Genomic DNA, 15656 nt, shown 5'->3' on the forward strand with positions numbered 1-15656 from the left:
ATAACTCATAAAAGTACTGAGTAAAAGAGATCAGGGAAATTCTTTCTTTTGTGTATGTGAATGTGCTTATTTCTTTGTTTTCCAGCCTTTAGTTTATCTTGATTTTTTTTTTTTTTTTTTTTTTTTTTTTTGCGTCTTTTCAATAGTAAATTCTCTGTGTTGCTCATGTGGATGTTTTGAAAACAGAAAGGGGAAAACATCTTTTAAATTAGGAAAAAGTTATTACAGAACTACAGAAATTGGCAGAGAGAATCAGAGTAGATACTCCATCTGCCACTAGTTTTAATTAAATCAAAAGCCCAGGATGGAAACAAACATGCACAAAACCAGAATTCAGTCGTGGTATTCTATTAACTTACTTGTATATTCAGAGAAGTTATTTTCATTAGAAAATTAAAATAGTCTGAAACTGGTTTTGTTCCCTATTCTTCAATATGTGTTGCATTATTATATGAAACAGAAGTTATTGAAGTAAACAGATAGCTCAATTCTGAATCACAGTAATCTTGTTTATTCATGTTTTGTATTGTATTATGTATTGTATTATGTAGCCCAAGCCATTCAAGTTAGTTTTAAAAAACCTAGTTAGCATTTTTGCCATTGATTTTTGAGGAGTTTTTGTTTCCTTAGATCTTAATGTTTGCATGGTGATTTAACTGACCAAGTAACATATATTGGCACTATGTTCAGGGCATCAAACAATTATTAACAAAAGTTTTGTGTGAGTGTATGAAAAGCCGGCTGTTAAAAGCTCTCTCTGGACTAGACTGACCAGCACTTCAGTTCCTTAAGACCATGCTAAGATGTCTACAGATGTCAATATCAGTGAAAGTGGCCTAGAAATCAATGGGCATTGTAAGTTGTGATGAGAAGAAAATGTGTACTAATATCTAGGAAATGAAAGTTGATGCATGTCGGTTCATTTTTTTTTTATAGTACGCTTAGAAAGTATTTAGGAAATTCATTAACTATGCACAGTCATTTCAGGGTTTACCATGTCTTTCTATATGTACCTCATCACTACCATTACCAGAAGGCTTTTCTTTCTTTACTTTTTCTTTCCTACCTCCATGTTATACATATTACATATGTATTATTATTTTCCATAAACAAAATTAATCCAGGCTAAAAATCAATGGTTACTCTTCATGTATGGGAAATTCAGTGAAAACTGTATTCAGTTTTCAGAATATAATTTTTCACATTCAAAACTTGTCAGCTAGAAAGAGATTTTGTGATACCTCTGCAAAATTTTATCAAGAATTTAGTTACCTTTTTCAAAAAAGCTTTGTCTGTGTTTGCATTCATGTTGTATAAACGTATATGTTTATAACACTTAATGTGTCAGCACATCACAAGATGTGCTTCTGCTTCTTAACTATGTCTGTTTTCATGTCCTTTCTTGGGAGATATCCTCTTGCTATGGTTGAGGAATGCATGTGCTACTTCCTCATTGCTCTCCTTTTCCTATGATAGTTACATGAGGTAAAACTGGATGTATTAATACTACATCTGGTGGCCTCCATGTGCTGATGCCACAGCCTTCAGAGCCTACAGTTAAGGATACTCAGACCAGACCATTATTTCCAGTCCTGTCACCACAGCCTTGGAGAATTTGAGTCATCTCAGGCCTTGTATTTTCTCTTAGTGCTTAGTTGCTGGATAGCTGCCATCTATTAAGGGAGTGCATTAGATCCTGGTCTGGTGTGTTCTGATCAGTAGGAAGGAGTGTGACAGCCTGCTGAGAAGTGTGCCGTTAGGTCTTCCATTCCTATAATCTTGGATCCTCTACAGAAAGGAATGGCTATCCTCTCATTATTTAGGTCCACTTGATTGTTGACCTCTGGCTTAAGACTTTTTTTTTTTTTTTTTTTTTTTTTTTTCTCACTTCTCATAGCAAACACATTTTTGAGGAATTTGTTGGGGTTTTGTCATGCATCAGGAAATCCAGTTCCCAGTGTGCCAGTGTGACTTAAACCTAATGTTTTCTGTCCTTGTATAAAATCGGTTTTTGAGTCCACGGCAAGCTACCCCTGTTGCATCTATGGAACACCATGCAAAACCTAGCAATCTAAATGCACCTTTAAAAGTATATCTTTAAAGAAGTAGTGATTTGAGAAGTTTTATGCAGTGTATGTTAGCAGATTTCTAGTGCAGCTGGAAATACTAGAGAATGTCTGAATTGTACTATTAACATAAAAATGTGAAGGCTTTTCTTTTTTCATTTGCATTTAACACTTTCCCAAGTGCTTATCAGCTCACTTGCTAATCTTTGAAGAGCTGAAGAACACTGTACCTGTATAAACTGTTGACCAGCAGCAATACAAGTATACCTGATACACAAAAGAAAGAAGAGAGACACAACTTTGCATAAGTTTAGCAAATGGAAAGATGACCTTATAGCAATTTATAATTTGATAAGATACCTAAGAAGCTTCTAAGTTATGGCAGTTGATTATTGCTAGTGAATAAGAAACCCCTCTGGAGGGTACTTTGGAAAAAGGAATTACAAGATTTTGCAGTCACAAAATTAAGACACTTTCCTGAAAGATGCCAAGATTTAATTTAGAATTTAACCCTTTTGAGATATGTACTAATGACCCCTGCTACCCATACATTGAGACAGACTAATGAACAGAATAGTAATTTAAATGCCAAATGATTATAAATGAAATGATATTGAACAGAAGGCTCATGTCAGTTATGGCCTGGGACTTGTGTTCAGCTCTAAGACTCAGCTTAGATTCTCATCTGCTCTCATGGATGTGCCTCTGCTGTTCTGGGGGCTTTGTGTTGAGTCATTTGAGCCAACTGTCTGCTTGATTTTATTTACTCTGAGGAAAACAAATGGATTGTATGCTAGCATAAGTAAAAATATTCATATACATAATGCCTTAATGACACCAAGACACAAGAAAAGGCTGAGAAAGACCACTGTATTTTGTTCTCTATTAGAGGATTTAATGATAGAAATGAGAGGAAAAAAACCAACTACTCACAAATCTCAAGTTAGTTTCAAAAAGACATGAAAGTTCAAAACCCATATCCTTTAGAAAAAAACTTTTAATATAGGTCTCGTTATTAATTTAACTTGTTTTCAACAAAGGTATTTTAATATTAAAAAAAAAAAAAAAACACATTCATGTTATCTGAATCACTGGCCCATATGGAATTTAGATTAGGTAATTTCATAGATTTTAATAAAGAAAGATTGACTCCACATTTGTGAGTCTTTCAGGAATATGCAGCATATTCAAAATAATACAGAGAGCTGAACTGGTGTACCTCAACCATGATGAGAGCAATGAAGGATGTCATTCAGCTAATAATGAAAAAGCTCTTCATCTTTGATTAGCTGAGAAAGTCTAAGAGGTGAAAGAACAATTAACTCCAGAAAAGTTTTGTATGCTTGTTCAGGGTTAACAGCATACATTGAAGATAAAATAAATCCCACTGCATCATATTGATGAAAGCTTTCACCCATTGTGAATGCCTCATGTAGAATAGAGTGTCTGATTTGTCATTTTAACTTTTGAAAACAGTCCTATATTTCTGAGGATAAGAATTACAAGGAACTGTATAAAATCATGGTTACTCTTAGAGCAGGCCTCACTTCCAATTATTTATATGTATTTATGGAAATGCATTAGGGGTATGAGGGAACCCTGTGAAGTATAATGTTTACAGGACACTGAACGAAGTGCCATTAGTGGACTTGGTACTGAGTCAGTGTTAAAAGACTTCAGGGACAGACTTCAACTCATACAAAAAATATTGGACCTTTAATCATAACACAGAGAGTTCAACAGATCACATCATAAGTGATGTGGTTAATGTCCTTGTTTCTTATTTTGCAGTCTGCCCTTCTTGACCAAGCTGTATGTCTTTTTATGTTAATATAAAGTGATAGTTGAGTCATATGAGTTATCCTACTGAATAGCCTGTATAGCAACTAAATCCCAGGTTTGGACATATGTTTGGACATATGTTATTTCTTGTACTTCTTGCATTCATGTATAAGTGTGTACTGAATGACTATACAGATTAATGTGTACTATTTACCTTCTGTCTCTTTTGACCCTATTGTGAGTATTTCCGAGTTTCCTATTTTTAGGCTGTGAACCTGGACCATCTTCCTCTGTACCCAAATTTCACAGTTTGTAGGATGGGGCTACAGATGCTGACAACTGTATGAAAATCCTTGTCTTCCTGTATTGAAAAATGCCATGCTGAAGCAAGGTGTTGTTATTACAAATTTAACTCCTGGCAGCATTGAGTGGTACCACTGCTAAAAGACCTGTCAATCTGTTGTCCTTTCCAATACATTTTGAGGGGCTAAAATAAGCAGAGAAAGGTAGCAGACTGAAGACAGGCATGGCATAGCAGACTGGGGTGGCAAATACCATTCTCTTTCTTACATAAAACAAGAGGGCATCTTGTGTCTGAGCAAGCTGATGTAAAGTAGACCTGGGGGAGTCAGGCAGTAAAACAGCAGACACAGACAGTAATAAGACACTATCTGGAGCAACAACAAAACAGATGGTTCAATGGCCCCCCTGTCCACTCCAGAGAATACACAATTACTTACAGGACAAAGTCCATCTGCTCCTATAATAATCTGAAAATTCATCATGACTAAAGCTGCAGTGGGCCTTTTGCCAGCTATTTAAATTAACTTGATCTATTCCCTATAGACCTATCTAAAAAAATCCAATCTTCTCCACCCTTTAACCTGCTGTAACAGGTTCACCTCTCGCCTTCAGATTGGAAAAACAGAAGACACCAGTGCCACCTGTTAGCTGCAGGAAGAATGGCCTGTACTATTGGAAACTGCTGCAAATGAACTGAGCAGTCATAAACTTTTAGGGGCCACCCTGTTAACTTATTTGAAATTCTGGCACTGTGACTGATCGTCTGAGGTCAGACAGATAAAGGAGATAGCATGCAAAGGTGTATAAAAGAATATCTCATCATGAAAGGGCAGTATTTTCAAGACAGTAAGCCAAGGACGTCTGCTGCTTCTCTCAAATAGAGCAGGTGATTGTGCTATAAACAGGAGCTTGTAGACAGAGGAGGAAGAGATACAGTCAGACTGAGAAACACTGCAGATTTGGGGAAGTGTGGTACAGTAGTGGTATTTTTTTTTGATATTCAGGGTCCATAAGTTACTTCTTTCTACCTTCTGTAGCCATTCACATCTGAAGAACAAAGTAGGCACGGTGGTCTCCCAGAGCAGGCTAGGAGCTCACCTGCTGCACTTGGCTATGCAAGGCATATGTTTGTGTTAAGGGGGCCCTGGGTACTGGCATGGGGAGAATGAGGCAGGGAGAAGAATGAGAGCAAAAGGTGTTTGAGTTCTAGCTGCAGTCTCCTGGAAGTATCCTTAGGAAACATCCTTAGAACTTTTTTCTTAATTTCTTTCATATTCATTGGATCACTCTCTGGAATGGAAAACTCTCTGGGTCAAATAATATATGCAGTTAATTCCTCACTAAAATTGTATCCTTTACGCACATTATTACAGTCTTCAACACTGATCCGGTTTTATCTTTTGTAAGGGCCTGGGAGGTTTCAGTATGCAGTTGGCTTACAGAACTCCATTCAACCATTTTAGCCATTTGCTTTAACTATCAAAGAGGGATGATTGCTACCTGCAGGTGACAAAAGGATAGGAAAGGCATGGAATGGAGTATTGTACCTGAATATAAAACTCAACTGTGTATGAAACTAATACTGTCCTAAGGATAAAACAAGAGCCTGCTTCCTCCTACAGACCAGTGAAATTAATGCTTCCTCTAATATAGCTTTCTAATCCAACTTTTTTAGCATTTCCATACCTGTGCTGCAACTAAGTTTCCAGTAACCAGCTGCCAAAGAAAAATGTTAAGGCATAGCAATATGTTTTCAGAGTCTGGAATAGTTTTCAGGCTGTCATTGGCTCAATTTCAGGCTTTTTGACAGGCTATAATCTGTCCTTCTTGAAACAATTGACAATTTTTCGGGCAGAAGCTGTGCAAATAGCCTGAAAAATGGACAGCTATTATTTTCAAAATATTATTAAAAATGAGAAAACTAAAACTAAAAAGTGCAGGTGTTCTTATTTTGAGTGGTACTCTTCAGAGGAGTGGATGTTATTTTGGTAATTCTACCTGGTGGTACAATTCTGAGGAAAGACTGTAAGCTCTGACTAGGGTAACATTTGGGAAGAGAAGAACATACCCCATTTATCTTATGGGAACATGAAATGAGCTGGCATGCTGGATGACATCAAAAAAGGAAATACAGTTAAACATCTAAAACTCCCATTAACTTAGTTGTAGTGCACTTGTAAAATCTAGCTGCTTTGGTAAAAATGAAAGATACTGCTGTGTGGGAATTGGATGCTGCTGCCAGAAAGTCCTGTCACAGTGCTTTTGTGTTCTAGATTGTTGTGACCTGAGGAATGACATGAAAATTTTTCTTTGCTTTTATTTTTTTTTCCTTTAAAATATGTAGCGTATCATTTTTTCTTCTGAAAAGATATCTTATTTTGTAGCTTAAATAGAAAAAAAGAATATAAAAAAGAATATGAAATGGAAAGCTAAAACCTCCGTAAGAAGTTTAGCTTCTTTATGAACATCTTTTCTTCTTAAATGCAGACCTTAATACATGAATCCGTGTCTACCTAACTTAAATATTTTTGTATGTTTGTTTTTTGTGGCTTTTGGTGCAGCAAAAGAAAATTCTTAAAGTTTGGCCTTTGTGTACAAACAAATGTGAGTGGGCTGGATAGCTAGATCAGTCCAAGACTGATCCAAGACTGAGTCCAAGACTGTCCAGTCTTGGACACAGTGTGGAGTAGATATGGGTCACCGAGAACACACACTGCGATACCAGGGGGTCTTAAAGGGGTGCCTATTTAGGGCCATGTCAACTATAGGAAAACTCTGCTACATCTTTGTCATGACTGGGGGGGCCAGACAGGTGCTGTTCCAGGGGAGGTTTGGGGACTCCACAGAGGAAGTCTCCAGTCCTTAAATGTGCTGTGGGCCTCACTCTGCTCTTCAACGGGCAAGGGGGGAGATCAAGGGAGAGTGAAGCTTTACTAAAGAAAAATCTGAAGCCGTTTTTCGTTGGTAATATCTTTCTCTGGAGATTGATGACACCGTCCCTGTGGAACTCTTCATTTCTACTTCGGTACTCAGAAGAAGATTTAGGTGGGATTTTCGGTTAGGTTTATTTAATTTTGAAGAAATTTATTTCACAAAAATGAAATAAACCAGGTGGGAATACTCAGTTTGGCAGGAATTAGAGTGAAAATAAATAAAGGCTTTAGCTAATACTTCTGAAATACAGAAAATAGTTGTGTTTCACAAAGAACTCCCCCCCCCCCCAAAAAAAAAAAAAAAAAAGTAAAAAAAATTAAAGCCTGAAGTGGAACAAAATATTTAACCTGGAATAACATTAAACATTAAAATTAAGGTGGATAGTCACTTTCACAGAAGCATTTTAAAATGCTAGTGAACAAATGTAAATAAAATTTTGCATTGAAAATAAAAAGGTTTTATCTGCAAAAATGTAGAAATAAAATGTTAAGATCATTCCAGATTTTTCAATTTTCAGTCCCTTAAGCAATTTGGCATCCCCAAGGTAAATCCTGAATATTTTTGAGATGTTGATTTTGTTTTATTTATTTTTTCTAAAATAGTTGGTAGAAACACTTCTGAATTATTATTATTATTTTTATTTGTCTGTTTTCCATTTTATACCCCTGTAATTTCAGCAACAAATATCTTTTGGCAAGTAAGACTTGCTCCTATGTTTTAAAAACATAGCTCCTATGTTTTAATTTTCTCCTACTTGTAGTAATGCAGTGTTTCAGGGCATGTTGCACAATAGCAAGTGCACATCTGAGCAAATTCTGATGTTAATTTAGACAGCTTGGGTGCTTGTATCTGAGCTTGCAGCATTTTGGTGCTTGTGTGGTTCTTCCAACGTTGTGTGTGTGTGTGTGTGTGTATTGGGGTGTGAATTGTTGGTGTGCTTTGTTGCTGCATCCATTGCCCTTCCACACCTCCCAGCTTCTGCTTACACCAAATCATTATGTGTCACTGAAGCACAAGTATGCCCTTAGCTTTCTTCTGCTTCAGCACTTTAAACGAACACATTCTTAGCATGTCTTAAGAGTGACGATAATTCCCTCTGCAGGGATTGTGACCGGGCTACACCATCCTACGCCCCCAAGCAAACCAAGGTAGCGGGACAACTGCACAATTTAAGGATGTTCTACTCAGAGATGAATTTTATCCTATTAAGACCAAGGCATACCTCAGAGATTCAATGATGCATAAACTTTTTATGGGCTGCCAGCATACAATTGAATTTTATCTGAATTGACTACTGTGCAAACATCCCCGAATCCAAACCTAATGACTGTGGAAGGTATTAGCCTCTATCAGTACTGTACATGACACCTCAGCAGCCTCTCTGTTTACAGTTTGTAGTGAGTGCTTCATTAAGATTTCTGTGTAGGCTTGCTGTTGCTGTAACACAGCAGGGACAGATTAGGATAATATAAATTGTTTATAAATCACATTTAGGAATTAAAACAGTGGGCACAAAATACTACCTTCAGGTCAGAGAAAATAAGATTTCAAGGCAATTATAGGACATTTGATATATCTGCTTTTTTTTTTTTTTTTTTTTTTTTTTTTTTTTTTTTCTTTATTTTCTTTTTGTGGCTTTATGACTTCAATTCAGAACCAGGTGTTTTTGTATGTAGCAGTGATGGGGAGGCAATTGTAATCCACTATTGAACAACCGGAATAATAGGTTATCTTTCCTTTCTCCCTTAAGCGTTTTCTCTGAGGTGACACCACTTGCTTGGTTTCCCTATGCTTCACAACATACATAATCAGTCTTCCTCCCTCTGTCCCAATCTAGTGAAGGTCTTAAAGCCTTCCTCAGCCTAGCTGAAAGGTGCAACCTCTCTGGATGGTACAAAGAAACTGTTTGAATGTCCTCCTCCTGTTTCAGAATAGCAGAGACTGTTATTTGCATAAAATCTATGCTTTGCTCATAGCTTTTGGCCATTGTGACTACCAAAGCACTGACGGTCACTATTATTAAAACACTTTAAGCATCTGTGTAGTGCAAATTTTAGATTGCTCGGAATGGCCAGACTTACTCAGATGGCTAGGTTATCACATTTTGGAAGTGCCCAAGTGACGCAGGATTTTGTCAATTTCCATTTTCCCTTAGTTTCTATGGGAGCTAGCTCCACTGTGGATGTGAAGAGGCTCAAGTGCCATTTGTGGGAAAACAGGAAAACAAAAACAGGCAACAAAAATAACAAAAACTTACAAGTCTTTGGATACTCAAAGCCTTTTCTCTCCATGCCTGAGCCAAAAGCCTTGTGGGTGTCTGTGTAACAAGCACAGGAAGACATGGAGACATCCTGGAAAAGAGCAGTGAACAGGGTCATGTAACACCCAACAGCTAAAATGCCTGGCTGCATAAACCAGGACTAAGTCCTAATGCAGAGAAATAGCAGGAATGTGTATCATTTCTTCTGTAGCTGCTGCATATGGAACAGTGCAAAAGCAGCATTTTCTTATGAGAGGAGTGATTATAATGTATCTTCTAAAACTCAAAGTGTGGGCCCCATATGGATGGTGTGGCCAAGACACGCAGCTTTTGAAGGTTTATTCCCCCTCCTTGAGTTTGACAATTTCGTAGCAACTGAGAAAGGTGCTTCCATGGCAGGAACCATGCAAAGGATTAACTTCAAATACTGCTTGTATTTAGTGTATTGACTTGCATTAGAAAAGTGCTTTTAGGGTGTCACAGAAATGCTAAAAATAATAGGAGTCTCTTGTTCACTCATTTTTTTAAAAGGCTAACCTTGTCTATAACTAATGTCACATACTACGTGTATTCTGTGAACAGTTTCAGTTCTGGTGAGATAATGCCATCAACTGTTAGGTCTGCATACTAAGATTGACTGATGTTATTCAAGGTAAACTTCAAGAATTCAAGGTAAACTTTCAAGAATTTCATGCTGGTGCTAACACGTCTAGCATTAAAAGCTATGATATGAAGAAAAGAATAAAGGAGGGGATAATATAAACTCAAGATCTACTAATAAAATACACTAATTAAGATAAATATTCCATGAAAGTCAATCAGTCAGCTAGTCTTAAGACACCCCCATGGATGGTAAGTGTCTGGCTTTTGCATTATTAATTATTTAGCTGAGAAGGAACCAAATAATTCAGGAGGCCAAGAATGGTTGTTTTTGTCAATCTTGTTCTTCCCTCTATTAAGTTAGCTCTGTTGTAGGGAAAATGCAGAGCTCTAGCAGGGTTTAAATGCAACATAAATGTTTATTGGAATTCTCAGTGGCCCTTGGAGAGAGACAAAACCAATATTTTTGGTGTTCCAGTGGGTGACATAAATGAAACCAGACACCAAGCACAAGTGGTACATGCAAAAATGTGCTGTAAGATGCTGAGAAATGGATAAGCAGATTGTTTAAATCTGGGCTGTGTCTTGGGAAAGCCTTAATCAAATGATCCCAGATTTGCATTGAACACTTATCCTCTCTTTCTGGTAGCCTCTGAATTTTCTGGCTAGTTTAATTCCACACGTTGAGGTTGTGGAGGCAGATAAGGAGCAAAGGGTGCGGCAGGCAGCAGCTCCAGCTTATGGTCTGACAGCGTTTGGTTCTCTGCAGGGTAATGCAGAACAGGATTGTTGTCTTCTGCTAAAACTCTTTCAGCACGTCGTCCTGATCCCTTTCTGCCTCTGCTTGGGGGAATCATACCGAAGGTAAGAATAGTTCCCTGTTCCAGATATTTACCACTGTACCAACACACGGGCCTCGTGTCAGTGGTACCTACAAAATAGAGAGCTGCCCCTCAGGAGCTTGTCTGATGTTGCTCATTTCACAGAGGTTACAGAAGTCAATACACACTGGATCAGCACTTGAATGGGGATGACAAGAGACATGAAGAAAAACCCCATGTTGCTTTAACACAACCTTCACCCAGTGAGCTCTGTCTTGTTTCCATAATAGAGGCTACGGGAGGCACATCCCATACCTGCTGCATGTTGCTGCAATTCAATTTAATACCGCTCCTGTCCCTCACTTACTTTGGTGAACACAAACAGCTATTGCAAATGTCAGGTCCAATTTGCTTTCATCCAGAATGGTGTTTATTTTATTAAATGAGTGTGCCTACATCTTTCCTAGTTCTAATATGCTTTTTTTCTGCTTTTTTTTTTTTTTTTTTTTTTTTTTTTTTTTTTTTTTTTTTTTCCCCCCCCCTTATCAAACACAAATGGCCAGAGTTTTAAAAGGCACTGGAGATGAAAGGGAAGCTGTTCTCTGATGCTCCACTACCATGTTTGTGCAGCAGCTCCGTGGTGTGTAACAACAGTCACTCTGTGGGTCCCAGGCTGGAGAGGCATTGCCCGGGAACCACTTTTCTGTTGTATGCAGCCATGGCACTTGGAGATTTCCCTGAGAGAAGGATGGGGCTGTGTTAGATGGTGGAGCGCAAGCAGCTGGACTGAGCCTGCTGTGAGGTGGGAGGTGGCCCAAACTGGCAAACCAGGTTCATGGCAACAAACTGCAACCACTTGCACAGGATTTAGTATCATAAGATGTGTCTAAGAAAGCATAGGCTATAATTTTTTCCACAGACAGGAAAATATTAATCCATTACTGTCTATGGCTGGTTTGGTGAATTGCAGCATAGTCAGTAGGATGGGTTAAGGCATTATTTCAGTGCTATATGGCATATATCTTTCCTTCTTTACTGTTTTGAAGTGCTTCACATAGATATATCTAGAGAGTTTCTAAAAAGCAGTATTCCTTCTTGTGCCCCACCCCTCTTTCCTTTTTTTTTTTTTTTTTTTTTTACTTTCTTTCCTTCTCTCTCTCCCTTCTGTGTGTGTATGTGCATGCATGTTGTTGATGAATGGTTCACCTGCCCACGTGTTTGGAAGGCTTTCAAAAATCACTTAGGATTGATTTTGCCTCTTGGTTTAAGAAAAAATAGCAAAATCAGAAAGCTCATCCTGACAGTAAATGATGTGGTAGGACATGGCATTTAGAAAGCTGGGTTTGAAACACTTCAGAAATACACATCAAAACATATATTAGTAATTCCAAAGCTATAACTAAAAGCATTTTTTTTTTCCTGTAGTACAGACCAATTTTTAGAGTCTGTAAGGAACTTTTAATTTTTTTTTTTTTTTTTTTTTTTTTTTTGTGGTCTGTAAATGAATGTGTGGAAAGTCATTTGAAATCTTCCCATAGAAATGCCTATTCAAAGAATCCATATAAAATAAGAGGAACCTCTATATTCTGTGACAAATGTTTTGATCCTGTATTACTGAAGATGGGTGCACGATGTAATTATCTGTCTTTCAAGATTTGTACAATCATCTATTCACAGAAGAAAGTCTTATCCTTGAATCTTTCTCAGCCTTTTCTCAGCCTGGAACCTCTTGAGAACCAGCTTTGATTACCTGGGAAGAGCAGATACAGAGCTAGCTATAGAAATATTCATCCTCATCTTCTGCTATAAAGCTGTTCTGGTGTGTATGATTTTTGCTTGTTTTCTAGACTTACTGCTAATTTTTTAAGAGATACTTTTGTTTTGGAAGCAGTCTTTAAGCCTCTTGCCACAACTACATTGGTGTATTTTCTTGTCTGGTTATGTAGATAAATTTGTCCCAGAGTCTATTCTTACAACACAATTTACCACTTTTCTTGCAACAGTCCCTTTTCAGATGAGTGTGTTTTTCACACTCATTCTCATTCTCTCAAGCATGCTTGTCCTGATGCTTACAGAGAAGAAGAAAGCAAGAAGATTTCTCTCCCTGGGTATAGCTCAGAGATCCTTTAAGTTAGAAAACATAGCAGCTTTCACCTTAAAAATCCCTGATGTGTGCTCTCACTGTTTTCTTTGTCTTTATTCTGTATCTACACATAGCCTCAGATATTCAGAACTGACTGCCTGGATGTACAGATGAGGATAATGAATCAAAACCCTCTCTAAATAAATCTGAAAACTTTTGACTAATAAGTTGAAGCAAGGCATGTACTAGCAATGTTACCAGCCTAGTGTTTCTGTTATGCTTGACAATGCATCTTATTAAACATCAGGAACCCCCCTGAAATATTTCAATAATGCTGTTTATAGCAACATATAATTGCATATTAAACTGTTCTATATTCTAGTTGATAAAGCAGTTATTTACATATGACTGTAGAAGCCACTGGTAAATTTACAGAAAAAAAACCTGTAAGCATCAACATGGTACTAAACTCTAATAAAAGAGGAAGGAAGCTGGAAGCTGATAAGAGAGGTAGTGACTCGGGAAAGAAAGATGTTTCAAGCAAGAGTAAGCAAAGAGCACTCAGTCGTGAAGGAAGAATCTAAACATTTTCAGAAAGTCTAATACAAATATTAAAACTGTGGATGAAAGCTTTAAATAACACAGCTGGAACATAAGTAGTCCTAAGAATACCACAGATCTGGCTTCGGTTAGAGGGATTAATCTTTATATAACTAGATGTATTAACCCCTATATTTATGTAAGGATGAAATCTTGTGATTCAAAGTCTCCAATGTGTTATGTGTAAGATTCTATGTTTTTTCTTCTGTGGGTTTCACCACAGCTGTGACAAAAATTAAAACACTGTAAAATTAAACAAGAAGGGTGAATAAGCGTTCAGGGGTGAAACAGGGTAAGTTAATTCTTCCCCAAAGTGCTGAGCTGTCAAGTAATGGGTTGAGTTTGGTAGATGCAGGGAGAAGTATGGTGTCAGTGTGGGAAATGTTAGTATTTGTGTAGGTGAATTGAAGTATTGTGGTTATTAGAGCTAAAAACAGCACAGGAAAAAGTTCTGTCACTTCCTTTTCTCACTCAGCTCTCAGTCTGCCATTCCTCACCTGGTGCTTTCTGCTTGAATCTCTTGAGAGCAGATGCCACCAATTATTCCAAAGTATAGTATATTTTGTGAAATAGAGGCCTGCTCTATATAACAGACATTTTAACTACTGTTATTAGCAAGAGATCTTTAGCACTGTCTCCAAGAAATAGCCCCTTCACTAAAGGTAAAGACTTCTGATGGTTCACTTGGCAATAAGCTGTATATAACTACTGGGCTAGTTAAGGTTCAGATGTTCTGGGCTGCTCTCCACCGTGGAGAAGGGGAAAACTTAGAGTCTACAAACTAGGAGAAGGAAGCCAGCACTGAGGTTTTCTTTCCTACTTGAAGGGTTGAGAGGAGGGCTTTGACATATACTCAGTTTGTTAGAGAGACAAGAAGAGCAAGAACAGGTAGGTAGATTAGTTAAATATGCTTAGGAAGAAAAGTGTGGGAAGAGTTTCCCCTTTGTGGTGAAAAAAAAAAAACACTAATTAGAGCATGGGCCATCATGAAATGGATTAGAGTTTGAAAAACTGCTTGCACATGGAGGAAGAATCCATACAGCTTTCCTAGTCAAAAGAGCCCAAGCACTAACTGTATCCAATGACAATTTGTGGCCAAAGCAGTGAGCCTGTCCTGCCTCAATGGGAGGAAAACTTACTGGGGAGATCTTCAGTTTAATTTGAGGAACAAAACAATCCACGAGGCCTAAGATTAGGATACTCCTGCAATAGTTTTCTAGTATGTCTTTGGATAAACTTTTGCTGTTGATGGTCTGTGCATGAGCAGTCTTGCAGAACGAGTAAAAGGTCAACATCTACTTGAACACGGAGAATTGCTGTTGAGGAAAAACAGTTGATGTTATACTCAGTTTGCTGAATGCGGATTTCTTTTTCCTCGCTATTGTCAATGATGGTCATTGACAATGGTCTTTTAAGGTGTTCATCTGTGTCTTGCAAAAGGGATTTGTTTATCCTTTAGTTCCCTGAATATTAGGAAAATATCTATCTCAGCTCATTATACAGGTTTCTTATATAGGTGATGAAAACATTAAGGCTGCTTCAGCAAGTGATTCAGTCTGTCCTAATAGTATTTTATTATAGGCTGAATTAATTATCTTCCAGGTATGTCTAGGTATCTGCACTAATTATAGGAGAGCGTAGACTCCTTTTAGAGAAGTAGTATTTGGTGAGCTGAACACCACATACAGTGTGCTCCTGTAGCATTCTTGTATATTTACACTGTTAGTGAACCCTGACTATCCCAAAGTATGGAAAAGTAGTGACCGATTGGAAATCACTTGTCAACTCTTGAAGCAGAGGGGGCTGGCAAACTGAAACTTAGCGATGACCTGTATTGCATTTTGCATAAGATAAAAATAAGATTCTCCCTTTTGTTAATTTCAGCGAAGTGTGTGGTCTTCACTCATTTACTTGCTTGCTTTTCTTGTGTTTTCCAACAGTTGGTACCCAGGCTTTCTTTTAGGGCAGAAAGTGTGAGAGTTTAAAGGTATTTTTTTATTTTAACAAACCTACAACTATGGAATGAAGCTTGAACACATAATTAATTCAGCAAACACTACTGCAGTAGTTGGGAAGTCTTCTCTTGATGTACCCTTATCTTGATGTGTATAGCACATTTTCAGATATGGTTACCTAACAGTAGGTATTTGTAATCTGGCTTCCAAGGCTGCTGTGCAGTCTTCTGTGTGTTACTTGAAGTCTAGAAA

General features: G+C 37.6%; 1 protein-coding gene across 7 annotated transcripts in view; it reads left to right on the forward strand.

The window, feature by feature from the left end:
* LOC311433862 (uncharacterized protein) overlaps nucleotides 1-15656 on the forward strand; it is a 443722-nt gene that overhangs the window by 267007 nt on the left and 161059 nt on the right. For 2 of the 7 annotated variants that reach the window (XR_014691002.1, XM_084513513.1), the window contains exons 4-5: nucleotides 10715-10809; nucleotides 10932-11209. The exons of 3 other annotated variants lie outside the window; for them this stretch is intronic. Coding sequence is in view for 3 of the 4 variants with exons in the window: in XM_084513513.1 (XP_084369639.1) it covers nucleotides 10715-10809; nucleotides 10932-11208 (372 nt within the window). In the remaining variant the exon portion in view is untranslated. Of the gene's footprint in view, nucleotides 1-10714; nucleotides 10810-10931; nucleotides 11210-11329; nucleotides 11417-15656 lie in introns of those variants that run through there. 2 more of the 7 variants (XM_084513519.1, XM_084513514.1) reach the window with 2 other exon arrangements.

The sequence above is a fragment of the Aythya ferina genome, assembly GCF_964211825.1.
Source record: "Aythya ferina genome assembly, chromosome: 3".
Classification (NCBI taxonomy): Eukaryota; Metazoa; Chordata; class Aves; order Anseriformes; family Anatidae; genus Aythya; species Aythya ferina.